The sequence below is a fragment of the Bos mutus genome, chromosome 6 (assembly GCF_027580195.1).
Source record: "Bos mutus isolate GX-2022 chromosome 6, NWIPB_WYAK_1.1, whole genome shotgun sequence".
Classification (NCBI taxonomy): domain Eukaryota; kingdom Metazoa; phylum Chordata; class Mammalia; order Artiodactyla; family Bovidae; genus Bos; species Bos mutus.
Window position 1 is genome coordinate 104,693,288 of NC_091622.1, and position 27,719 is coordinate 104,721,006.

At 45.3% G+C, this 27,719-nt stretch overlaps 1 protein-coding gene across 3 annotated transcripts in view; it reads right to left on the bottom strand.

The window, feature by feature from the left end:
• Positions 1-1,797: 1,797 nt before the first annotated feature.
• Positions 1,798-27,719, bottom strand: part of SLC2A9 (solute carrier family 2 member 9) — a 238,583-nt gene continuing 212,661 nt past the window's right edge. The window contains exon 12 of one of the 3 annotated variants that reach the window (XM_005893200.3): positions 1,798-15,253. In XM_005893200.3, coding sequence (XP_005893262.3) covers positions 15,020-15,253 — 234 coding nt within the window. In that variant the 3' untranslated portion in view covers positions 1,798-15,019. The remainder of the gene's footprint in view (positions 15,254-27,719) is intronic. The other 2 variants (XM_070372693.1, XM_070372694.1) reach the window with 2 other exon arrangements.

Sequence of the window (27,719 nt, forward strand, 5' to 3'; positions counted from 1 at the left end):
AGGGAATCAGAAGGGCTGGCACCTGGCTTGGCACTACCTTGCTGTTTGATCTGAACAAACTACCTATCTTCTGTAGGTTTCAATATGTCCAGCTCTTTCTGTTTTTCTCATCTGTAAGGTAGGGTTACTAATAGCTGGGTTGTTTGAAGATTGAATATAAATTCATGGAAAAATGCTTTGAGCAGCCTGGCATATACTATGTCCTATAGGCTGTTACTGTGATGATGACATGATAATGATGATAAGCTGGGCTTTTATGATTTTACTGCATCACCTAGTGATATTGTCATTTATTGATTGTGTCTCTACCATGAACTACACTAAGTTCTTTCTACACATTTTGTTGTTCAGTCACTAAGTCATGATCAACTCTTTTTGACCCCATGAACTGCAGCACACCAGGATTCCCTGTCCTTCACTGTCTCCCAGAGTCTGCTTAAACTCATGTCCATTGAGTCAGTAATGCCAGCCAATCATCTCATTCTCTGCTGCCCCCTTCTCCTCCTGCCCACAATCTGTCCCATCATCAGGGCCTTTTCCAATGAGTCAGCTCTTCACATCAAGTGGCCAAGTATGGGAGCTTCAATATCAGTCCTTCCAATGAATATTTAAGGTCAATTTCCTTTAGGATTAACATTACATTACATTACATTATTACATTACACATTACATTATTACATTACATTACACATTACATTATTAGTTTTAATTTTCAAACAACAATTAAAATAGGCAATATTCTTCCTATTTTACAGATGAGAAAACTAAAATTCAAGAAATTTTTGCTACTTTCCCAAGACCCCAAAGCCAGTAAACAGCAAAGTCAGGGTTCAATCCCCACCTGAAATCTCATTACCACTAAGAGTAATTCACTGTCCATCAAGAAAGACCAGGGGAAATCTTTGACTTCCTGCTTTACAGAGACACTTTCCATCTCTCTCTGAACCCTTATTCTGATCAAATATTCTTAGTAACACTTATTATTTGATATTAAGTTATATGTCTATGATCTGTCTGGCTCGTGGAAGGTAAATTGTGGGAGGACAGTGTTCTTTAACTGTGGTGTCCTTGGCACTGAGAACTCAGCTGACACATAGTAGACTCTCAATAAATATTTGTTGGATCAATGAATGAATGGTATACTTATTAAACACCTCCTGTGTGCTAGTGAATGTATTAGAGCCTCTGGATACAATAGTCACCAATGTAGATTGCTTCCGTATTGGGATAAAGCTTGGAGGAAGTTATAATGTAGTTGGTCTAGCTTCACAGTGATCTGGGAAAATGGGCTTTCTCACCCCTACATGGTCCTTCTCTTAAAAGCTTGGGAAATAGCACTCTGCTCAGGGAGGATGAGAGGCCCTGAAGAGGATGTACTTGACTTAAAGTAGCTTTTGGGGAGATGCTGGTACTGTCCAGAGAAGCACCTGATGGGCTTTTAGGACTATTAAAGACTGGAAGAGACCAAATCCACCGATTTTTTTTTCTGAGCTGCATTTCAGGACTATGACTTGACTGGTGGGCAGACCAAATGCACCGGGCTTTTTTTCTGAGCTGCAGAAAGATTTCAAAATCCAAGTCCAGTTGCATCCATCCTCTTGACTTGCCTGTCATGACTCTTGTGGGCAGATGTTTACAGTTCAGTTGAGGTCCTTCAGTGCTGGGGTCTGAGTACAGAAAGATTGACCCTGTTTCACAAAATAACCCCAACTCCAAGTTGCATCCATCCTCTTGGAATTAAATGTTAATTAGGATATAAAGAGTAATAGAATGAGGATAGCTCAGTAAAATTCAGTGAAGAAAAGAGGCTGAAATAAGGATAGCTCAGTGAGGAAATTCAGTGGAGAAAAGAGGCTGAATAATTCAGCCAGAAGGTAAGAGAAAGAACGACATGGTGAGACCAAGTTTCGGTGAACAAGGCCCGCACTTTATTTTTCAAAGTAGTTTTTATACCTTAAGTTATGCATAGAGGATAATGGGGGAAGGGGTAGAGTCTTGCAGCAAACCAGGCTTTCTTCCTGCAAACTTATCATATGCAAAAGCTTAGGTGATTTGCATCATCTTCTGGCCCGGAGGCCTGTTAGCATTTTAAGACCTTTTCTTCAGAAAACTTATTTTTCTCTAAAGGTGATTGGTCAGGAGCCACCCTCCAAAAGCATTAGATAAAGTTGCATTCCTACAGCGCAAAGGTGTGGTGGGCTATAACAAGAAAAAGAATTAACTCAAGGGTCCCAGGTTACAAACATTAAAGCTACTACTTATACCAATTATATTAATCAATACACTGCCAGGGACACAGCAGGTAAGGGATATGGAAACTTAGCAGCAAACATTGGCCCAAGAAGTGAAAATCCCGTCACCAATACAATTTCTAATCAATCTTTTAACTATTCAAAAGAATCTGTGTTTACACAGTTTAGAACATGTCCTGCCTCTCACAGTTGGGAGGCTCTGAACAATCACATGTGGCCGGAAAAACCTATTCAGGCAGGCTAGAGGATTTCCAAAGGAGTTTGTAGGTTAAACACTGTCACACCCAGGATTTATTAACTGGAGCTGTAAGCTAACTCTTTTTTCAGAGAGGTAGTGGGGGACAGCCCCCCGTAAAGTCAGAGGTGTAGGTGAAAGCACAAAGCAGAAAGTAGGCAGACTCTGGTTTTGGGGGTAGATTGCTCGAGAATTTCCAGGGAGACTCCTGAGGCTTGATCCCGCCTTTGCGTATGTCAAGCCTCCTTCCTCATGACCTTTGCCACGGGCGGAGCTCGCTCCCCACACATAGCCCTTTTTGACATTTGCCACAGACTTCTTCCCACTGAACTGAGCTCTTCAAAAGCAGGCACCATTCATTCTGCTCCCTCATTCACTGCTCACTCCCAGTGTGCAGGATTTTTGCATGATGGATACTTATCAACGGAATGATTGATTGTTCAAAGACTCTATAAACTCAAATAACCAGCATTGATCTCAAGAACCATATCAACCTTGCTGGGGTATAAGGGCCAGGGTGCCCCAAATCAGCCTTAGTCTTGATGGAGGATTTGGCTAGAATCCAAGATCAGTCACCCAAATCCTTGGCCAGTGCCAGCAGCCAGGGCCAGTTCTCCAACATCCGCAGAAACGCTGGTCACCTGTGTGCTTCTTATTACTCTCTAGGCTCTGGGCTGAAATCATAACAGAGCATCCTTACCTTTCGAGCAAGTTTGAATGCTGTGGGCCTCTGTGAGCCCCTGCATTAGTCTGCTCCAGGCTTTGTTCAGGTCTTCAGTCCCACCACACCCTGCCATCTGGCAGCTGGGTCAACTCAAAGGCAGGATGGAACCAGGGATCAAGTTCACTCTTTCCAATGAGGTGCCCTGACTCCATGGCTCTGTCTTTGACCAGGTGGAAGCTGCCTGCCACGGTGTCTGGGCTGGACTTTCAGGCTTGTGTTCACTCCTTTGTAGCAGCTGTGCACAGCTTCCCTTTATCGCAGGCCAGACTTTTCTTAGACAGCCTATTTCTATTTTGATGAGGTTCTGGGCACCCTGGGCCAGCATCGGTCCACCCTGGTGTCCTTGGAAGTTGGCATATTACACACCTATCTTTCAGGAGCCTTTGATCACATTGAAACTTTATTTTTATTTATTTATTTATTTTTACATTGAAACTTTAAAGCACAGGTTTGGGGCTTCTGCTGATGCTCTGCCTGTATCAGACACAGTAGGGGCTGGTCACTCTTTGGGGCGGTGAGTGGTACCCTGCTGAGGGACTGGGTGTGGTTAGTCTCAGGTGTGGGGGGGTCATGGTAGTACTCTGGGGAATGGAGCTGAATAATGCTTTTACCCCTAAGCCAGATGAAGAGTTGGTTGTTGCAAGGACTGTGGTTTTCCACATGAGGAAACTGGCTCAATGGGGCTAAAGAACCGGATAGAAACAGCTTCCTTGGGGGAGCCAGCCAAGGACAGGTGGCCCTTGAGATGAGACTTGGAGGATAGGTAGGAGTTTTCCAGGGTAAAAGAGATGGAAAGGCATTCAAGGCAGAGGGAACAGCACATGCAAAATCTTAGAGTGGTAAAGGAATGAAGCTCAGGCAGGGATGGCAAATGAGACTAGAGAAGAGGATTTAAGGAGGTACATGGAGAGGGTGGGGAGATCCAGATTGCAGCGTGAAGGGCCCTGTGGGTGGTGCAAAGGGGCTGTAATACGGAGTCGCAGAATTTTAAAAAGGACATAACATGACACATCTGTGCTTTAGAATGATCTGTCTGTTGCTCTAGGGACAGTGGTGTGAGGGACAGCGGTTCTGGAGCTATTGCAACGATGCAGATGGGTAATGATGAAGCTCTGGACAGCAGGACAGGGGGAGGGTGGAGAGGAAAGGGAAACACACCTTTAGCATCATCAAGGCTTGGATGCTGACTGTGTGTGGGGGGAGAGGAAGGCAGAGGCTGGTGGCCCTCGGGCAGGTGAGGGATGCTGCTGTTCCCTGAGTCAGGGCAACGGAAGAAGCAAGGGGTGTGGCACAGAAGGGGTGGACACGCTGATTTGCAGCACCCCCGACAGCATCCAGAGGGTGCTGTCCAGCTGGTACTGGAACCAGGTCTGCTGCTGGGAAGGGGGTTCTGGCAGAAGGTGGTATCTGGCAGTGTTCAGCTGGACGGGTTGTTGAAACCACAGAAGAGAGAGATACTGCCCAGGGATGGCATTTAAATGTGAGATGGGATGAAGGCTGAAGGTGGTTCCTCAGTAATAGAAAGAGCGTGAGTCAGCAAGGAAAGCTGAGCGGGAATGCTCAGGGAAGAGGGCGGCCCAGGTGACCCCTTGTTGAAGGATTCAGTGTGCTACAGGTCACTAACCTGTAGCACTTCTCCCCAGGGGGGTCAGGAGAAGTGTTCTGGAGGAGATCCCTGAACTTGAACCTTGAAAAGTAACTGCAGCTAGTGAGGAAGGAGGGATCTGGGGAGGACAAAGAAGTTAAGGACACACTGAGAGGTAACATGTGACACTAATCGGTGACATTCTGGGCAAAACCCAGAAGCAGGCTAATGAAGGAACAATTCCTTGGCTCTGGGTATCTTTCCAATACAGCCACCTGACCAGGTCATTCTTGTGCTTCAAAAAACATTCAAAGCCCCCAGAGGCTCTGTCCGGTTTCCCTCCGAGGGTTCCGGCGATGGTTATAGCTGTTTCATCCCTCCTGGTTAACTATGTTTGGAAAAGAGTGGGTTAGACAGAGTTAACCGGGTTTCTGTACTTCCAGACTTCTCAGAACTTTCAGTGCACTCTGTGACCGTCCTTGAAAGGGGATTGTAGAAGGGGTTTCCCAAACCCCAGTGACCACAGAACCCCTCTTTCCTGGGGGCCCCTGGAGTCTGGAATTTCACAAAGCACTCTTTTGGAACTGTTTGCCTTCAACACAGAGTCCTTATTCCTCAAAATGGCATGCAAGGTCCTGTTTACTTCTTTTGTTAAAAAAATTAATTTATTTTTGGCCGTGCTGGGTCTTTGTTGCTGCACGCGGGCTTTCTCTAGTTGCAGAGGGTGCGGGCTACTCTTCACTGTGGTCGCAGGCTTCTCACTGAGGTGGTTCCTGTGTTGCAGAGCACAGGCTCTAGGCTCATGGGCTTCACTAACAGCAGCACACAGGCTCAGTAGCCGTGGTGCATGGGCTTAGATACTTTGCAGCATGTGGGATCTTTTTGGACCAGGGATTGAAACTGTGTCCTCTGCATTAGCAGGTGGATTCTTAACCATTGGACCACCAGGGAAGTCTCTTGCTTGCTTCTTGAGTCTAGAGTCTCACTACATCTTCTGGCCCTCCTAGAAGCCCCTGTGCTCTGGCCACACAAGCCACTAGCGTGTTCCCCATGTGCTATATCAGCATGTGTTGTTGGATCTCTGAGTAGTAGCTTTTTCCCTTTTGTGGGCAAGGCCCTTTCTCTTACCTGGGGCTCCCTTCAGTGACAGCCCACCTCCTCCAGGAAGTCTTCTCTGATTCTCTCAGTTGGGTTAGGTGCCTTGCCTTAATTCTGTAATACACCTTGCTTGCCTCCCTCCATAGCAGCACTTTCTGTGGTGCTGAAATTGTGCACCTGCTGCCTTTCTCATCGGACTTTGCTCTCTTCGATGGCATGGTTGGGCTGGATTCATTGCTTTATTCCTGGGGTTGGCCATATACTGAGAGCCTCTAATCATGGTTTTGAGCTCATGGAAAGATGGAGAGAGGCAGAGACAGAGATTGTTGTATAAAATGTCTTCAGGGCCAATATTCTTTGGCCCACTGTTACCAATCTACCAGCCTTTCCTTACATTCTAGAGACCTGTCCAGTGGAAAAGACACTTTCTCATAACTCTCACACTTCCTAAGATAATAAGTGTAGTTTCATACTTGATTATAATTTAAAAAGAAATTTTGGCATGCTGCCGCCAGTGCTTCGCATACACAGATGAAGACTGTCCACACACGGGGTGAAGCCTCATAAACCCAGTCTCTGAGAAAGGCTGGTCCTCCCTTTTACATCCCATTTGCAAGGTGAGCAGCACTGTGAGTCCTGGAAGGAACACTGTCTTCTGGCTTAGGAATCTTTCCCCTCTGTCTTATTTGGTCTTGTGCTCAGAGCTGTCCTGCATAACCCTGGGGGACGCCATTCATGAAAAGGAAGGGGCAACAGGATGGCCCTGGCTTGGACCCTCCCTGGAAGGCATCAGACACTGGGCTTTGTTTCAGACACTGGGCTTTCACTGCAGCCCTGGAAGTGGGAAACATTTGCATTTTGGTCAACTGGCCTTCCTTGGGAGGCCTGTGATGCAACTGAGTAGAAAGAGGTAGGATCAACATGCCTCGTTTTGGAGATGATTATAATTTGCCCTAATTTGGAAAAATCCATTTTCATTGAAAAAGATCCTGATGCTGGGAGAGATTGAAGGCAATAGGAGAAGAGGGCGACAGAGGATGAGACAGTTAGATAGCTTCACTGACTCAATGGACATGAGTTTGAGCAAGCTCTGGGAGGTGGTGACAGACAGGGAAGCCTGGTGTGCTGCAGTCCATGGGGTCGCAAGGAGTTGGAACATGACTTAGTGACTGAAAACAACAATAAGTTGATCTTGTGACAAGATGTGGCATGGTAAAATCAACATTGGGCTAGGATTTAGAGTATTTAGGCTCAAATATAAACTTCATAACTTATTATCTAGGATATCTTAGGCAGGTCCCCAGCCTTCAGATTAATTTTTTTTTTTTTTTTTACCATATACAAATGGTATGAGGCGGTGGGGCAGGGTGAATGGGTCAGAAGTCCTTGGGGGTCATGTCCCCAGTCCGGCCTCAGACTCAGATGCTGAGGTCCCTGGGGCACTGATGTTGGGCTCAGAGGCTGTGGAGCATCTGGTTAGTGGGGGTTGGAGGGAGGGGGTTGGTGTGGGTAGTCAGATGACTTCTCCATGCTAGTATAAATCACTCTGCTGACCACCATGGGGGAGATGGTTCAGGGAGGGTCTCTTGGGCATTTTGTGGTAGAGAGAAGAGAGCAGAGAGGTTAAGGCAGAAGAGGAAACACAGGGAAAGGCTGGAGAGAGGCAGCAGTGTGGGACGGATCCCAAACAATCCCGCGCGGCCTGCATGGCTCACCACATCCTGCCCTCTCCCAGCCTCTTTTGGGATCAGTTATTCAACCTTGGGGAACCCAGTGGCTAAATGATGAGACAAATACCTGCCCTGGCAGAGTTGACATGAGAGTTAGAGAAGAATTCATCTTAGTCATTCAGCACGGCTCAATAAATTATAGATATTCTATTAGTATTAATTGCTTTAACCACTTCTGACCTATACAGTTCTACTCTATCCACCCTCCAAAGCCCTTTATCCATGTGATGAGTTGCTAAACCAGTTCTCCCCCTTCTAGATTTGTGCATGATGGTACTCTAGAGGGAATTGGGTCCAGTTGACCTGTTCTACAGGTGGGCATTTCAGATCCATGAGTAACAGTTTGATGTTATTCTTTTTTTAATTTATTTTATTTTAAAAATTATTTTATTTTTTTAAAATTTATTTAATTGAAGGCTTATTACTTTACAATATTATAGTGGTTTTTGGCATACATTGACATGAACCAGCCATGGGTTTACATGTGTTCCCCATCCTGAACCCCCTCCCACCTCCCTCCCCATCCCATCCCTCTGGGTCATCCCAGTGCACCAGCCCTGAGCACCCTGCCTCATGCATCGAACCTGGACTGGTGATCTGTTTCACATATGATAATATACATGTTTCAATGCTAGTCTCTCAAATCACCCCACCCTCGCCTTCTCCCAGAGTCCAAAAGACTGTTCTGTACATCTGTGTCCCTTTTGCTGTCTCGCATGTAAGGTTATCATTACCATTTTTCTAAATTCCATATATATGTGTTAGTATACTGATGCTATTCTTATGTTATCATTCTCTGGCCACTGATTGAAAGTCACATCCCAAACACTTCCCGGCATGGCTTCACATTCCAAGAGTTTGCACTACACTTATCACCACTGGATTTGTTTTTGTGGCATATATCTCCTTCCACTTGAATGTCAGTTTCATTATAGTTGGAAATTGTTTTCTGCACCCTCATTATCCCCAGCACCTGGGATACTGCAGGACAGAGTAAGTGCCCTGTGTATTAAAAGTGGTGAGGCACTATCTTATAGGTAACGGTGGCCAGTTTCGTGACCTTGAGCAAGTTGCTAAGGTCTGAGTCTTAGCTTCTTCTGGGTTACAGTCAGGACAATAATACCTGGAGATCCAGCTTGACTTCAGGCATCTCCAAGGAGGCCTCAAGGAGATGCCTTGAAGGGTAAGGTTTTTGAAGACTCACCATGGTCTGACTTTCAGCCTTAAAGATGAAATCTTCTTATACCTGAGATTTAGTTCGACCAGGAATAACTCATTCCTACTATTCTCACAAGAGACTGATATATAAGCCAGGAATGGCGATTTACTAATTTGTGTTATGAAAAACAGAATTACTGAGAAAAATCAGAGTTCAAATTGGTTTCAGCATTTTGCTGGAAGTCAAATTATAATGTGAAGCCTGTCAGGGCATTATGGAATGAGAAAAGGGGGCATGAGTCAATTGGTCTAAATATTTGTCATTTCTGGCATCTGGCTTTGAGAATTATGTATTCATTTCCAAAATCAGGAGGACTGGACAGGCTGGTCTATAAGTCAGGGCATTCTTATCTTTGAGGAGACTGATGGTCTCTGCCCTGTGATGATTCAAGTTTTGTTTTCAGGCTTTCACAGCTGATCATCATCACCTTATGAGAGACAGAGCTTGCCTTGGACTCTGCGAGTTTTAGTTTTATCTTTTAAACTTTTCCATCTTCTGGTTTGCTGGGGTCTCCCTCCTCGATTCTAAGCAGCTCTGAGAAAGTTGTCAATTAGATTGCGCTACTCGCTGCCTGCTACTTCTGAGTTGAGCATCTGAGCGACTCATCATCCGTGGCCATAGTGGTTGACTAGGGACATGAATGTGAGCTGAGTAGTGAGTAGCGCAATCAAAATCTTTTTGTTTGCTATCTGGACACTGGGGAACGGCAGACTATTTGCAAAGCTGGCCACAATAACCCCTCCCATCCCCTGTGCCCCTTTGCAATGTGACTTTAGCCACTTCCCATGAAGAGGTGGAGTCTAGTTCCCCTCCTCTTGAGTTTGGGCTGGTCCCACGAGTTGCTTTGCTCAAAGAGATGCTTTTTGAGTTCTGAACCTCAGCCTCTAGAGGCTTTGCAGATTCTGTTCTCAATCTTGGAATCCTATTGCCTGGTGAGCAAGCCAGGCTGCAGCTGCTTTGAGATTAAAACACTTGATGCAGACAGAGATGATGGAGAGAGAAGCCCAGACATCCCAGATATTCTGGCTATCTCAGCTGAGGCCCCTGACATGTGAATCAGCCCATCTGAGACCAACCAGCCTCCTGCTGACACCCTCTGACTACAAATGCCTGGTCAGCTCCAGAAGATGCCACATGGATTCAAAGAACTACCCAGCTGATCCCCACCTGACCTGCTGACCCACACAACCGTGAGCAGAAGAATGGCTGTTCCTTTAGGTCACCAATTTTTGTGGTGTTTTGTTCCATAGCACTAGAAATATGATTTTTTTCCTCCCATTGGCGACCAAGCTGAGAAGGTACAAGGCTGGGGTACAGGAGGCTGCTAGACTGAGAAACTCAGAAGCAGAGACCAGCAGAGTAGAGAGATGACAGGAATGGAACCATGAATGGTATTATTTGAGTCCCTGAATCCAGGCAAGACTTAAGTTGGCTGCCTTACTAGCTTCCCTGTTGAGCAAAAGAAAAACGTTGTGCTTTAGTTTTAGTATGAGCTAGGACTGTCACCTGCAAATTAAGCAGTCCTAACTGATACACATTCATTGGCTGGGTATGTTGTTTGCTTGCTGTTGTTGTTTTAGTCGCTAAGCCATGTCCGACTCTTTGTGACCCCATGGACTGTAGCCCGCCAGGCTCCTCTGTCCGTAGGATTCTCCAGGCAAGAATACTGGAGTGGGTTGCCATTTCCTCCTTCAGGGGATCTTTACGACCCAGGGATCAAACTGTACCTCCTGCATTGGCAGGTGGATTTTTTACCTCTGAGCCACCGGGGCTTCCAGGTTTCAGCCAAATTTTACTGTCCTAATGACTTCTGGTATCTTTTAAATATGTCAGTCAAAGTTCCTTGATTAAACAAAACCTCATTCACAATCTGTTCATCCACCAGCTCTCTCTTTATTACTCATTGTGGTGCAAGGGACTGTGGCTACTACTAGGGATTTAGCAGGTAACCAGGTGGTGCTGGTGGAAAAGAACCTGCCTGCCAATGCAGGAGATGCGAGTGACGTGGGTTCAGTCCCTGGGTTGGGAAGATCCCCTTGATTAAGAAGTAGCAACCCACTCCAGTATTATTGCCTGGAGAATCCCATGGACAGAGGAGACTGGCGGGCTACGGTCCACAGGGTCAAAGAGTTGGACACGACTGAAGTGAAGCATTCTTCTTCCTCATGACACATTGGGTGTCCCCAGGGTCCACTTCAGGCTGTTTAGTTAGAACTGGGTTAAATCACAAGAAGGTAAAGAAACAGGCATTATAAGCACATGCACAACCTACCCCACAGTTTTGTTGTGAGAACCAAAGGGGATAATGTGTGTGAAAACATCTACCATTGTTCCAGCATAAAAATATTTATTTTTTATTTTTGTTCATAGGATGAAACCACAAGCCCATTTCTGAAGGATCTGATCCCATCACTGAAAATACTTTCATGTAGCTGTTCTTTTTTACTTCTAAATCTTACTCAGAATGCAACATTCTCAGTTTGGCAAAGAGTAGGGTAGTGAATAGCGGAGATGTGTCTGCTCTAAATTCAAGAGGCATACAGTCCTGGAATTCCTGCAGGTCTGGGCTTCCAACACACTTCTGAAATACGGCCTCCGTCTTTTCACCACCCACACTTCCTGCTGAGAACCCAAGGTTTTTTTCCTTTCCTTTGCCTTTATTACTTCCAAGCTCCAGTTCTTGGCTGAGACAAACTGCGGTCCCTAAATGCTGTGATTTAATGAGAGGAAATTTACTTGACTTACTGTACAAATTTGCCAGGGGAAGTCATTCTGATAAAGATAATTATATCCACATCTTAGTGTAAATTACAGCAAATGTTTGAAACTCTGAGCAGCTGCTGAGTCCTGTCACTCAACACGACCTCCCTCCTTTGGGGCACACAACCAGCTAATGAATTCCAGTGGAAGAAAAATGAGAAGTCTGATAATAGCCATCTGATCGACCCAAGTTCCATCATTTATTCAGTTGAGAAGTAGTATCCGAATAGATTGTTGGCTGTGTAGACTGAAGTCTAACAGCCATAGATGGAAGCTGTTGGGGAGGGCTTGGTCCCAGGCGTATTTAGGAGGTGGACTTGGTGCCACAGTCATGATTTTTCAGTCTAGACCAAAACTAGTGACCAGCCTCATCTCCTGCTCTTATCCTCACATCCCCCTTATTTGGTCACACCAATAGTTTGCTTTTCTCTGAATATGCCATTTACTAGTTTACTCCATGCCATTGGCCCTTTTGTTTCAAACACCTTCTTCCCATCTTCTCAGTCTGATGAAAGCCTAATCTTCATCTGACATGCAGCTCACATGCTTTCATTCAAAAGAATCTGTCTTAATCACCCTAAGCTACAGTCATTCTGTCCTCAGGGCTCCCATCACATCTTCTTCACAACTATGTCATGGCATTTAGTCATTCAGTCAATATGTAATGAGCAGTTACCAAGAAGATGGGATCCTGAGGTGAATCAGTTATTTTCTTGTATGCTTCCAGAGTCAAGTAGGGGAGATATTCAAGTTAAAAAAAAGACCACCACAATTCTAATGCAGTGATTCATCATGAGAAACACCAGGCTGGATGAATCACAAGCTGGAGTTGAGATTGCCGGGAGAAATAGCAATAACCTCAGATATGCAGATGACACCACCCTTATGGCAGAAAGTGAAGAACTAAAGAGCCTCTTGAGGAAAGTGAAAGAGGAGAGTGAAAAAGCTGGCTTAAAGCTCAACATTCAGAAAACTAAGATCATGGTATTAGGTCCCATCACTTCATGGCAAATAGATGGGGAAACAGTAGAAACAGTGGCTGACTTTATTTTTGGGGGGCTCCAAAATCACTCCAGATGGTGAGTGAAGCCATGAAATTAAAAGAAAATCACTCCTTGGCAAGAAAGTTATGACCAACCTAGACAGCATATTAAAAAGCAGAGACATCACTTTGCCAACAAAGGTCCATCTAGTCAAGGCTATGGTTTTTCCAGTGGTCATGCATGGATGTGAGAGTTGGACTATAAAGAAAGCTGAGCACTGAAGAATTCATGCTTTTGAAGTGTGGTGTTGGAGAAGACTTGAGATTCCCTTGGACTGCAAGGAGATCCAACCAGTCCATCCTAAAAGAGATCAGTCCTGAGTATTCATTGGAAGGACTGATGTTGAAGCTGAAACTCCAATACTTTGGCCACCTGATGTGAAGAACTGACTTATGTGAAAGACCCTGATGCTGGGAAAGATTAAAGGTAGGAGGAGAAGGGGACAACAGAGGATTAGATGGTTGGATGGTATCACTGACTCAATGGACATGAGTTTGAGTAAACTCCAGGAGTTGGTGATGGATAGGGAGGCCTGGTGTGCTGCAGTCCATGGGGTCACAAAGAGTTGGACACGACTGAATGACTGTACTGAACTGAATCCTCAAGGAAGCTAGATTGGGCTTACACAAATGATGATATTAGCACATTATAAGGGAAAGCCCTGGAGTGCAGGTGCTTATTAAGCTTCTGCTTGTGTCACATTTTCTGATATCTCAGTGCATGGCCAAATCCAGACTCAGTACAGTAGGGAATTATACAAGAGCATGCATACTGGGAGGCCTGATTCACTGGGTTGATAATTCCACAAGCCACCACAGACAAGTAGATGTCAGGTGGTCACAGTAGAAGGGATGAGGGATACATATTAAAGTCATTGTTCTGGAGACAAGGGGCTGGGGCCAAATTCCTGAGGTCCCTAGTACAGTGATAGGGGCACTAACCTTGGCTGGGTTTGGAGCTGGAAGAACTCCAAGGGTTTGGATCAAAATTAAATGAATCCAGTAATATGTACTTCATAGGTTATCTCCAGCATTGTAAGCGACAATATGAAAGTATTTCACAAGCTTATAAAGAAGAAAAATTAGATCGTTAGGCAGAAATCCCAGATCAGCACCATAGACAGCTCCCAGACTACCTCAAAGCTGCAGTAACTACACGACATGAATATGAATCCATGCTCCCTTAACACGGAGGCACCTGTGCCCTGGAGAAACAGATTGCTGACTGTCTAAATTATTGAGCTTGCTTCATATATTCTCATTTGCCTTGGGCTCTTTCTTGTCATGACCCAGATGAATTGAATTTTGGTTTAGACATGAGGAAGAGAAACCCCAGATAAAAGTAGCTTAAGCAAGAGAGAAATTTTGACTTTCACATGCAAAGGTTATTGCTAGACAGTTCAGGGCTGTTACAGCAACTCTGTTCCATGAAGTCTAGACTCGGGACTCTTACTGCTCACTGCTGTGTATCCTTAGGGTGTGACCTTCAACATCGTGATCTAGGTGGTGGTCAGTGCTCCTGTAACTACGTCTACACTGTCTCATTTGCTCCTTCCTCCAATAAAAGCAATTCTTCTGGTGCGCACTGTGGACCAGAAGTAGGCTAAAGGGTGTTACATGTGTGAAAGTGTAAGTCAGTAATCTTGAAATCCTGAGATGGGAATCATTCTTAACACTGTCCTTTTCAATTGAATGGGGTTCCATTTGTGGTCCTGCTTCTTTCAGCTTCTGGAGGTTACTTCTCACATCTGCCTCTCCAGGTCTTCTATATTGATCCCCTTTATGCCCGCTGTGAGCACATCTGATACTCAGAAAAGATGTTTTGGGAGCCTCCCCGGGATGGCCTGGGAGAGATAGGACCTGGAGGGTGGTGGGTTGGGAGCAGCTTCTCCTGAGTCTGAGATCCACAAAGTAGAGTCAAAGATTGGAAAAGGGCATTGATTAGGAGGCATGAAAACCTTCATCCGGGATCACAGCCAAGGGTCCCTGAAAGCTTCAGGATCCAGGCTGAGGGCAGCTCAAGGCTACTACTGTTAGAGCTGGGACTGGAAGCCCTTTGAGTCCTCTGTCAGACCAGATCGCTGACCTTTGAGAAAGCATTCAAATGCTGTGTCCCCAATTTCATTTTGAAACCATGGGCTAAGTCGTGAAGAAGGCAGGGCATGGATCTCTACAGAAGAATACTGGGTGCACTGAAAGGGTGAATCCAACTGCCAGAAGACTTTGGGGGATTCAGCTGTGAAGAAATCCCAAATGGGTTGCAATGTTAGATTAGCAAAGGCTTATTTTTAAATATTTCATCAGGCTAAACTTGCAGGGGACTCTCTGGTATTAAAATGGTGAGCCTGTCCATTCAGACAACACTGTTTTTGATTCAGTTCTCCAGTGCAGAGGAGGAGTCTGGTTCAAGCTGTATGTTCGTCTTATCATCAGTTACTGCTGAGTCAGTTTTCCCCTCTGGTGGGTATGCCTTGTTCCTTTTGGCGAATGCCTGGCTGATTTCTGCATGGGTTCTGTTTTTGGTCTCAGGCAGGACAAAATACAAATAGAGAGCACCTGCAAAGCAGATTGCAGCAAAAACCAGGAAACAGTAGGTGTCCAGACTTTGCTGTGGAAAGGCAGAGACAAAAAGGCATCAGAAAGACAATCGCTAGACTGGCTGCAAAACCATCTTTGGGCTTATTTTTTAAAAAATAGTTTCCCATCCCTGGATCAACATTTCTGGATTAAACACAGCCTGTGTGAGGCTCTCCTCTACAGGCCAAGGTGCCTTACAAATGTCTACCTGAGACGTTCTCACATGAGGCGCACACAAATCAGCTTTAAACCCTGGCAAAGATGAGGAAGTGGCAGTTTTTATTTATTTTGAAAACAAGGCATATAAAAATGAATCATCATGGGGACTTCCCCGGGTAAGTCCAGTGGCTAAGACTCTGAGCTCCCAATGCAGGGAGCCCAGGTTCCATCCCCAGTCAGCGAACTAGATCTCAGCTGCTGCAACTAAGGATTCCTCATCTGGCAACAAAGATCAAAGATCCTGCATGCTGCAACTAAGACCTGGCATAGCCAAATAAATAAATAAATATTAAAAAAATTAATCATCACGAAAGCAAAATGTGATGCTTGCTGAATGTTATCCTACGTTCATATTTACCATCAGCCACATTCCGCCTTCCAACCCCCCGCTACTATACGCATGAGAAAAGTGTGATGTCAAAAGGGAAGTGAAATTCCCCAGTTGATAAGAAAATTACAGAGGACAGGCTAGGTCAAGATAACACCATTTTTTCTAATATGCAAAAGATGTAGTTCACTGATTGCTATCCTGATACAGCTTCACACAAATAAGAGAGACTAGAAAAAAGAGAAATGTTGAATGTAATCACCCAACAGTACTTTATATATCCTGATTATAGCCCTTAATGCTTGGACTGGAATGACCCTGGCTACTGTGCCAGACCTTGAGCTTCTTCATGACTTGGTCACCCCTAGGGCTTCTGTGTCTCTCCAGTGCCTGGCTCGTAGTAGTTGATCAATAAATGTTTGTTAAATAAAAGACTTTATAGGTTCCAGTTGTCAGGGCAAAGGCTTTTTCATTCTACAAATGTCTGTTGATTAAAAGATAACACTGTCTTTGAATGATACTTCACAATCAGCAATATCATGATTTTAGTCAATTACACACTACTCTTTGATTTGACAAACACTTGATTTTGACACATGACATAGTGTTGAAGGGCTTGATCTCTGGATCACCTCCTAGACCCACCATTTACTGACTCTGAGGCTTTTGGTGCCTCAGTTTCCAAAGCTGTAAAATAAGGATAACAATGGGAGTTGAAGGCTGTTGAAGGGATTAAATGAGACATTCTCTGTAGAAGTCATAGAGCAGTTCTGGATGGCATAAACATTCCACACCTCGGAGGGCTTGTCTAGAAGGGTGTGTGCTTTCCACTTGTCCACAGAGATTCCAGGAACAGAATAGAGAAGAGAAAGCATGGGCTCTGCAGTCAGCTGGGTGGGATTCAAATCCTGACTCCATCATTTACACAAGATGTCAACACTGAAGATGTGCCATTTAAGATAGAACTTCAAAGCAGTGATTGAAGTTTCTTCATTTATAACACAGTCTATACCACATGCTGCTTTGAAGATGAAATGAGATATATCCACCTTGCCTTTCAACATCTCCACTTGTATGCTGAATGGCCATCTTGACTTACTGGGTCTCAGTAGAGCCCCTAAACCTGTTCCTGCTCTGGTCTTCCTCATCTCAGTTGATGGCACCTCCATCCTTCCATTTGCTTAGACCAACTAAACACTTTTTCTCTCTCACACCTACATCTGATGCATCAGGAAATCATGTCATCTCTACCCTGATGTATATTCTGAATATGAGCACTTGTTACCACTTATACAGCTACCATTTTGGTTCAAGTTATCATCATCTCTGGGCTTCCCTGGTGGCTCAGTGGTAAAGAATCTGTCTGCAATGCAGGAGATGCAGGTTCGATCCCTAGGTCTGGAAGATGCCCTGGAGGAGGGCATGGCGACCCAGTCTAGTATTCTTGCCTGGAAAATCCCATGGACAGAGGACCCTGGCGGGGTATAGTTCATGGATTCACAAAGAGTTAGACATGATTGAAGTGACTGAGCATGCACACACATCATCGTCTCTGGGTCAGATTGTTAGTAGAACTTCTCAATGGAGTTCTCTACTTCTCTGGTGTCCCCACTTAATATTATCCTCAAGAGAGAAGCCACAGTGGTTCTGTGAAGCAAAAGACAGAGTGTGGGGACTTCCCTGGTGGTCCAGTGGTTAGGAATCTGCCTTGCAGTGCAGAGGATGTGGTTTCCAGCCCTGGACGGGGAACTAAGATCCCGCATGCTGCAGAGCAACTAAACCCATCCACTGCAACTACTGAACAACAACTGGAAAGTGTGTGCACCACGGCAGGAAGATCCCATGTGCTGCAACTAAGGACCCGATGCAGCCAAGTAAAGAAAGAAAGAAATATTTAAAAAAGACAGAGCGTGCCACTCCTCTGCTCCAGACACATCATGACATCCCAAGTCATGCGAGCAAAGCCCAAGTCCTTACCATGGCCTCTAAGCCCGGCCACCACTCAGCACCCTGACTTCTCTGACCTCCCTCTCTCATGCCGTTTCTCTGCTCCCACTACACCGCCTTCATGGTACTCCTCCGGTATCCTGCCTCAGGACCTTTGCACCTGCTCTTCCCTTTCCCTGGAATAATCTTCATATGTCTGCACATCTCACTTCTCTTCATCTCAGCTTTCTTTCTGAGAAGTTCTTCCAGTTACTGCTTCTAAAGGGCTTCCCCAGCTCTCCACTTACCCTTCTTCACTGCTTACGAAATCACTCTCCACTCCCCAGGAGGATCCTTCATTAACCCTCTCCCCCACCAGGAGGTGAGCTGCTGGAAGACAGGCGTTGTTATTTTTCTTGTGTTTTGAGAACCTGGGAGACCACTTGACACATAGTAGGTGCTCCAGAAGTGTTCACGGGGTGTACAGACACACTGAGGCTCAGAGCGGCTCCCTGCCTACCCTGGCCACATGTGGAGATGCCTGGGACCTCTCAGAGCTGTCAACTGCAGAGCTGTCATCGGCTTGGCTTCCTTTCTCACAAGACCCAAAGGGTGGAGCCAGGATTTTTCTCACCATGCCACAGAATTGAGCCAAGAAACTTCTGGTACTGTGGGCACCTTGGAAAGGAACACTGCCCACCTTGTGACTCTCGGAAGCCAAGTTGATGGGAAGGCCAGGTGAGCAGGCCCACTTCCAGGGCACAGGCTCTGCCCCACTGACCCTCAGAGGAAAAGTCTGGCCGGGTCACCCTTATGGGGGGTGGAACTTGTGGCAGACATGCGTGCCCCACAGAATCCCCCAATTCTAGAGCTGGCTCTGCAGACACCTGCTCCTGAATGAGAAGCATCATTAGGAGGGTGTTGGGAGGTGGTTAGAGACCAGAGAGGAGAGAAGAGAATGGGATAGATAGGTATCTCCTCTGCCGGGTTGGTGGAGCTGGAGCTTTTCCACAGATGCGCACTTCCCACCTCGGGAAAATAGATGGGTCCCTTTTTACAGATGGGGAAATCAAGGCAGAGGGAGGTCATCCTGCCTGTCCAGGGTGACATAGACAGTATAGCTCTGCGCGCACCCACACACACACACACACACAAGCTCAGTCATGTCTGGTTCTTTGTGACCCTATGGAGTGAAGCCAGCCAGGCTCCTCTGTCCATGGAATTTTCCAGGCTAGAATACTGGAGTGGGTTGCCATTTCCTTCTTCAGGGGATCTTCCGGACCCACAGATAGAACCTGTATCTCCTGCACTGGCAGGCGAATTCTTGACTAATGAGCTACCCTGGGAAATCTGATCTAACAGCAGGATTGTTGATTTAACATTGATCTAATGTTCCCACCCACCCTATGGCATGTGTGTTGTTTTTCCGATAAGAAAACTGAGAGGGATGCAGTTATGGGTGCATGTTCTGGACCCAAGAGACAAAGCCGATTCAAACCTGTCCATCTGTCCCCCCAGCCAGTGTTCTTCACACTGTGCTCACAGTCTAGAAAGTAAGGATGGGGTAGAAGACGAGGAGAGACCTGGCTAATGAGTCAATGAGAAAAACCCCAACTGTACAGCACAGGGAACTCTACTCAGTGCTCTGTGGTGACCTAAATGGGAAGGGAATCTGCAAAAGAGGGAATATATATACATGTACAGCTGATTCACTCTGCCATACAGTAGAAGCTAACACAATGTTGTAATGCAACTATACTTCAATAAAAATTAATTAAATAAAGAAAAGAAAGCAGTCCTCAAAAACAACAACAAAAATAAGCTCGAGAAAGTCAATGAGAAAAAGAAGGCTTGGGCCATGCGAAGCCCAGAGGTTCCTTCAGGAAGTCAGGGCCAGCACTGGAGAGGGCAGGAGGAGACCTGGATGGATGGGGAGCAGAATGCCTGGGAGCTGGAAGTTCACCCTGGTCCTGGCAGCTGAAGGACCTTCGTCGGCATCTGCCCTAAATAATTTCCTGCCAGCGGTCATGCGGCAACCTGGCATTATTGCAAGCTGCGGCTGCATTTAATCTGGGAAGAGAAATGCACTTATTAAGCACCTCCTGGGTGTCAGTAATATTACAGACATTATCTCATCGGATCCCTGTAGCTCACACTGTGATAGAGCTATTTATCTTTCCTTCTTTTTTTTTTTTTTAACAAAAGATGAAACTGAGTATTAGAGAGCTTCTGAAACATGTCCAAGGCCTTGTAGGGGTCCATGAGAGTCAGGACTCACACTGAAGTGGGCCCACTTGGGAGCTCAGACTCTCTCCATTACCTCTGAGGCCTCCCTTGCTGGGGTGTGTGTGTGTGTGTGTGTGTGTGTGTGTGTGTGTGTTTTGGGGAGGTGAGTGGATTATATGTTACTGGGATCCTTTGGTGTTTACTAACAGCAGCTGTGAAACCGATCTTCCTAACCTTCTCTTAGGTGAGAAAGTGAGGATCAGAAAGGGCAAGTGATTTGCCTGTAGTTCTCCAGCTGGTGTCTGGATTTGAATCTGGTTTAACCTGATCTGGTACTTCCCAGGTGGCTCAGATGGCAAAGAATCCACATGCCAATGCAGGAGATGCAGGTTGGATCACTAAATTCGGAAGATCCTCTGGAGAAGGAAATGGCAACCCACTGCAGTATTCTTGCCTGGACAACTCCATGGACAGAGGAGCCTGGCAGGCTACAGTCCATGGGGTCACAAAAAGTTGGACACGACTGAGTGACTGACACTTTTCCCTTTGACTTGATCTGGAGGCCACTGTCTCGCTTCCATTCCTGCCTCCCTTGGGCAAATTGATTCAGTGCAGCAGGTCTGGCAAAGTACTGTCAGAAAATGTATGTGTCACTCTCCCCGTCTCCTCTCTCCCTTTACAACAACTCAGAAATTCACCTTCTGCCCAGCTGCTCCTGAGAAGTTACTCAACCCCTCCTAAGTATGGATGGTGTGGGAGGGTCTGTCCAGTGTCCTCTGAACTCGGAGATTTTAGGCAGGACATCTGTAGTGAGAAGGACCCTGCCTAAGAAGCCACAGACCTCGCTCAATTCTGGATCAGACTCCAGCAAATATGCAGCTCATCACTGATGCTAGGGAGTGCCACAATCCATCTGGGCTTTATTTCCCCCATCAGTAAAATGGACATAATCATATTGGAGGTTTTCTGTGAAACACTTTCACATTCACAAACCTTGGTTCATAAATTAAAAAAAAACCTGACTACTCCAAAATCAAGGACATTTATTCATAAAAAGCTACCATATAGAGATGTTTCTTTGGGACATTAATTAGTCCACCTTCTTGGTCTGCTGGCTTTCCATATAAAGTCACTATTTCTTGACCCAACAAAACAAACAAACAAAAGGTACCATACAAAGAGTACAAGAGCCACAAATGGGGAAGTATTGTGATACGTAATGAACAAATAATTTATACCCTGAATTAAAAAAAAAAAACAACTCTTTCTGAGTCAATAAGAAAATGATGACCTTAATAGGAAAAAGGGCAGAATTTATGGACGAGCATTTCACAGGAGAGGAAATACAAATGGCAAACACACTTGTGAAAAGGTGCTCATTGTTCTTAGTAATTCAGAATAATATGAATTAAAATCATAACTTTATACCATTTCACACTAACAGATTGGCAAGAATGTGAAGTCTGACAATGACACTACCAAGTGTTGATGAGAAACATGAATTTTCATACCCATGCAAACACAATTGAGACTGTGAATAGCCACAGCTTCTTTGGAGCACCGCTGGGCATGAGCAAGTCAAGGCGAGTTGTGTGCATCCTACGACCTCGCAATGACACTCAGAGTGGATCTGTCCTAGTGAAACAGAGCGAGACCTTATGGTCCTTCCCCTCATGTCCTCTGCGGACCTTCTGTCTGTGGAAAACTTTAGTCAAAGAATAAGTTTAATCAGAGAAATGAGAACATGCAGAAACAAAGGGAAATGGTCAAAGGAGACCAAATAATAATTTAGTTATTAAGCATAGTCGAGGACCTTTAGAGCCTCAAGGGCTATAGACAATATTCTAAGCCATATCCTGTGAGCTGTCTTATAGATACTGAAACCCTCACAAGGTGGAGAAATTAACTACATGATGACCAGACTATAACTGTGACATAAGCTGCAGCTATTCTGAGAATTGGCCTCAAGGAAATGGAAACCAACTGACCCTGGAACTGAACGTTAACTCTACCTAAAACAATCAAGATGACTGTCAGAGCTGACTGTACTGTTTTTTCATGTGGCCTACAAAGGCTTTTATCCCCTACTTGTCATGGGGGGAGTTGGTCTTTGGAAAGATGGCTGCCCTCCCCCTCAAGTTGCTGGCATCTAAAATTCAGCAAACTTTCCTTTCTACCAACCTGGCCTGTTCATTGGCTTTTGAGCAGTGATCAACCAGACCACCCCTCTCCATGCCCCGCCCTTTTGGTAACACTAGAGGTGCACTCTTTGACTTTCTATTAATTAAAAGTTCAGTTTTCCATTCCACTAGCCACGTGCAGGTCTGCAGGAGTCACATGGCTGGTGTCTCCTGCACTGCATAGCGGATGTCAACATTCCTGTCAGCATGAAACTCTTGTGCGTTGTTCCAGGATGCTCATGATAGCACTATTTCTAGAGCAAGGAAATGGGAACAATGACAGTGCTCATGGGAAAGGGAAGGGATAAATATATTGGGATACATCATTCAAAGGATTCTTAGAGCAGTAAAAAGCAATGACCTGTAGCTGGGCGTATGACACAGATGGCACTCAACAGTACACGGCACAGAAAATACCTTCGGATAATTCTTTTTGTACAACTATAAAACCAGGAAGAGCAAAACACTAGTTTGTTAGGGCCACACTCATAAAGAAGTCAAACCCTGAAGAAAACCTGGAGAATAATTAGCACAAAATCCCTGCTAGCGATTAGAGAGAGGCACCCAGGGGATTAGGCTTCCCTGGTGGCTCAGTAGTAAAGAAACCGCCTCCCAATGCCAGAAACACAGGTTCGATCCCTGATGCAGGAAGATCCCCTGAAGAAGAAAATGACAACCCACTCTTGTGTTCTTGCTGGGAGAACCCCATGGACAGAGGAGCCTGGCATGCTACAGTCCATGGGGTTGCAAAGAGTCAGACACAACTTAGCGACTGAACAACAATAGAACTCAGGGATTGAAATGGCTTACATTGGCTAAATACACTGATTTTCCCCTGATACTTTTACATATAATGCATCCTATAATTATAATAATAAATTTTTCTCTTTGTGTATGTGAATGAAAAATATTGCATATCAGTAAACAAAGGATATTGCAGCGATCAAGTCATCACGTGAGAGCTGCTCTGATGGTGAGCTGAGAAGGAACTCTGGACAGAAACATAATGCCTCCTGCCATTGAATCATCAGACACTGTAGTCACCCCCCAACGGTACACCCAGGATGAGAAAACACAGGGTATTGGCCCCAGAAAGATAAGGTGCACATCAAAGGAATGATTTCAGTGAGCCCAGACTCTTGCATCTTCCCATATATAGAAGAGTGCTAAATTCCTTAACTTGAGATATCTAGTTTTCTTTAATTCATAGCAATCTTTGGGTGTTCTGACTACTGGTCTTTGTTACAAAACTCCTATATATCCTAGTTCCCCTGCTGCCTCTTTGGAACAGCATCTCAGAGTGATTTGAGATGCTGAAGTCCTCAGTTTTGCCCACCAAATAAAACATAGCTCTCATCTTTTAGGTTGCACATTCTTTTTCAGCTGACATGTATATGATGTATTTCATACTCTTTTGCGTATGATGCGTTTCATAACATAATTTAAAAATATAAAGTGTTAGTCGCTCAGTCGTGTCTGACTCAACTACAACCCCGTGGATTTTAGCCCTCCAGGCTCCTCTGTCCATGGGATTCTCCGGCAAGAATACTGGCATGGGTTGCCATTCCCTTCTCCAGGGGATCTTCCCAACTCAGGATCAAATTCAGGTCTCCCTCATTGCAGACAGATTCTTTACCACCTGAGCCAACCAGGGAAGCCCATATTTATATTGTGTAATTGAAATAATCTAAACCCAAAATTCATTCACTCATGGTGAACAAGTATCAAAAGGAATTTTACCAAAAGGAAGTGCTAAAGCTCAAGTCAGATGCAAGCACTTTAATTTAAAAAAGTCTTCCAGGATGCAGAGCTCACCCTCCTAGATGGTTCAGCTAAGGACAAGTCTGGAAGTGGAAGGAGGATGCTCGGGGTCTCCTGGGAACCTCAGAGGGAACAAGAGTAGTAGACACAGTAGAACCTCATCAGGTGTAGGTGCTTGGCCCTCTCATCCAGGGAAGCTTCCAACTTACAAAAAATAAGCTATAGTCACATAGCTTTCTCTAAATATACCTTTTGTGTTATTACAAATGACCATGAAAATGTTTCATAGTCTTTAATATGGAGAAAAATATTTTCTTTTGAGAATACACTCTACCACCAAATTACACTAAAAATGTAAGGCAATTGTGGCAAAGTGCTACTTTTAAGAAAAGATCCGTGAGAGCAAAAGAAATCTCAGCTTTCTCCTCTGGTTTATCAGGATGGTGTGAATACATAGCAGCTCTTTAAAACTGCCTGCTTTCCTGAACAAGGAAGATAGATATGAAGTAAATGTGCAGGGAACAAGGTTGTGAGCTCTGACAGGTTAGTCCTGGATTCCTTTGTGTATCAGCCTTGTCGTGTGTGGCTAGAGGAGGGCATGGGCACTGCCTAGAAATCTCATCACAGCCACATGCTCTAGAGGCAACAAAATGATAGTCTGGTGTAATTCTGGGTCCACTTTAGAAGTAGCCATCAATCAGATGATCAAAAGCAAAAGATGTTCTGAGTTAGAATGAAAAATTCCTGCAATAGTGGCTCTATCCTCCAGAAGAACTGACCAGAACTCTTCCTTCCTTTACTTAGAAACCTTCCCTTCCTCTTTCACAGTAGGTCCAAGCACGTCCACAAACCCTTCTGAGCATATTCTACTGTTTGCAAGTTGGTGGCATCCCAAATCTCCCTGAGGACAGAAGACACATGTCACCGCTCTCTGGGTACCAGGAACGCATCACAGTGTCTGGTGTGGGCTCTTTTCATAGGTGAGTTAATCATAGTGTGTTTAGAACAGTGCCCGGCATCCAGTGTAATGTGAGTGTCAGCTCCCCTCTCTCTGCGGGCTCTGCACAATGTAGAAGAGGATGTCTGAGGCTGGACCACATCAGGTAGAAAAGTGAAAGTCATTCGTGACATCTTCTATCCTCTTAGCACATTCTCCCAAAAGTCCTAGTGTGTTTCTTTCTCTCAACCGCTCCTCTATCTAGCCTCCCCTTGACATCTCCACTCTGGGAGTTGAGCCCAGGGGTTGGCAAACTCTTCCTGTAAAGAGCCATCCAGTCTCTATCAGAACCTCTCAGCTCCGCTTTTGTGGGAATGCAATGGGCATCGATGAAGCACACATGAATGTGCTCGGCTGTGTTCCAATAAAACTTTATTTACAAAACAACTGTCCTTCCTTCACATTGGTTCTTGGCCACTCCCACCTCCCACCATACTTCCTGCTGACTCTGTACCTCTTCCTCCAACTTTTCAGCTCCTCACCTGGTATCCAAGCCCAGCCTGGGTTGTAAGTTCCATGATGGCAGAATCCATGTCCCTGGCTCTCCATTGTACCCCCAGCCCGAGGCAGTGCCCAGCTCATTGTAAACATTTTCTTAATATAAATATGTTGAATGAGAGGATAAAAGAATGACATGGGGGGACTTTTATGGAAATGCATGAAGGTATGAAAGGGGGTCCAAGTTAGATTTTCATAAGGCGAGAAAAGCATAATTCTTCTGCTTAGTATCCACCCCCACCCGTGTAGCTGGAACATTGGCTCATTGGTGATTTACAGTGAGCTCTTGGAGGCCTGGAACACCATTTAAGAACTGATAGGAAGCCAGGTGCCTTACACTTGTAACTCCAATTCCGCAAAGAGCTTTAAAAGATCAGGCTGTTCTACTTTAATAGCAGAGTGGACCTGAAACCCAAGGATGCTTCCAGGGAAGCTAGAAGAGGGAGCAGGGATCTTAGGAGTGATTTACTTCTCTGCTGTGGGTTGTGGCTTCAAAGTCACTGGCATGTGTTCAGTTAGGGTCTTGGTGGTGCTTTCCAGGAAGCTTTGAGGTAGACACAGCCCCGTGGCTGCCTGATGGGTAGCGTTTCAATTCAACAAGCTCCCCTGGAAGCCACATTAACAACCCTGCTGACATGTCCACTCTCAGCCATGCCCTCATCCCTGGCGTGTCTGCTCCTTGTCCACCTGCTCTCAGAACCAGCACTGCCATGCTGCCACCCGCCCAAGACAGACACTGGAAATCACCTTTGACTACTTCCTCTGTCTCTGCCTGTCTTTGCTATAACACAAACTCTTGATGACTTTACCCTGAAACATGTTTTCTCTCTCTTAAAAAGCATACGACTTTTGACAAATATCATATGGCAGTCCTTACATGTGGAATCTAAAAAGAAATGATACAAACAAACTTACAAAGCAGAAAGAGACTCACAGACTTGGAGAATGAGCTTATAATTGCTGAGAGGAAGTGTCTGGGGGGAGAGACAGTTAGGAAGTTTGGGATGGACATGTGCACACTGCTATACTTAAAATGGGTAAACAGTAAGGACCTACTGTACAGCACATGGACCTCTGCTCAGTGTTATGTGGCAGCCTGGATGGGAGGGGAGTTTGGGGGAGAATGGGTACATATATATGTGTTGCTAAGTCCCTTCACTGTTCAACTGCAACTATCACAATATTGTTAATTGTCTGTACCCCAGCAGAATGTTTAAATTAAAAATAAAAAAATGTACAACTTTTTATCAAGAAAGAATATGCATATAGTAACTTGCCCAAAGCTTAAGTGCACTGTTGTTTAATCACTAGGTCGTGTCTGACTCTTTGCAACCCCATGGTCTGTAGCGCACCAGGCTCCTCTGTCCATGGGATTTCCCAGGCAAGAATAATGGATTTGGTTACCATTTCCATCTCTAAGGATTCTTCCCAACCCAAGAATTGAACTCACATCTCCTGCATTCACAGGTGGATTCTTTACCACTGAACCACCACGGAAGTCCCTGTTAAATGCATAGTTCAATGTGTTTGAAGAAAAGTATGCCCAGGTGTAACCAACACCTCTCTTAAGAGGCAGAACACCTCTATTACTCCAGAAATTTCCTTGTGCCATTTTCTAGTCAATTCCCCCCCAAGCCCACCCTTACTGAGCAATACCATTCTGATTTCTATGACCTTAGCATCCATTTCTCCTGCCCCTGCCCTGAATCTAGTTCCCAGCAGGCAGCTGAAGAAGCATTTTAAAAGCACAAAATGGATCATGTCTTAAAATCATGAAGTGGCTTCCTAGAGTCCTTCAGATAAACCCCAAATCCCTCCCGTGCTTTCAATGCCTTGAGGGATTTGGCCTCAGCTCCCTGTTCTCCCTCAGAATGACCTGCAATCCTCTTCTTTCCTCAGATGCTCCATGCCTGCTCAAGGCTTCTGCCAACATCTTCTTCTATCTCCCTGCCAGGCATCGCCTCCCTCCCCCTGCTCCACGCATGCGCTTCCTCAGTCTTAGCTTGAGTGACTCTTACACTGGTCAGCCCAGTTAAGCCCTTCATTTTACATCCTCCCATGAAACTACACGCTTCCCATGAGTCAGGTCTGTTCTTCCTGAAATGTCAGGGCAGCTTGAGCCTCACTGTTCACTTCCCTGTCTCTAGGTCTCAGTATAAAGTTGGCACCCACAGGGGCTGAGTGGGTGAAAGACGCTCTCTCCCTGGGAGGTGTACCTGGCCCATCCAGAGAGGCTGGGGGCAGCTTTGCTTCCTCTTGAAGCCCACCATCCCAGATCAGCATCAGCTTTCCTCCTCGCTTTGCATAGGCATTTGGGACATGACCTAATATTTTCCAAGTTGAAAAGAATCATCTTCTCCCC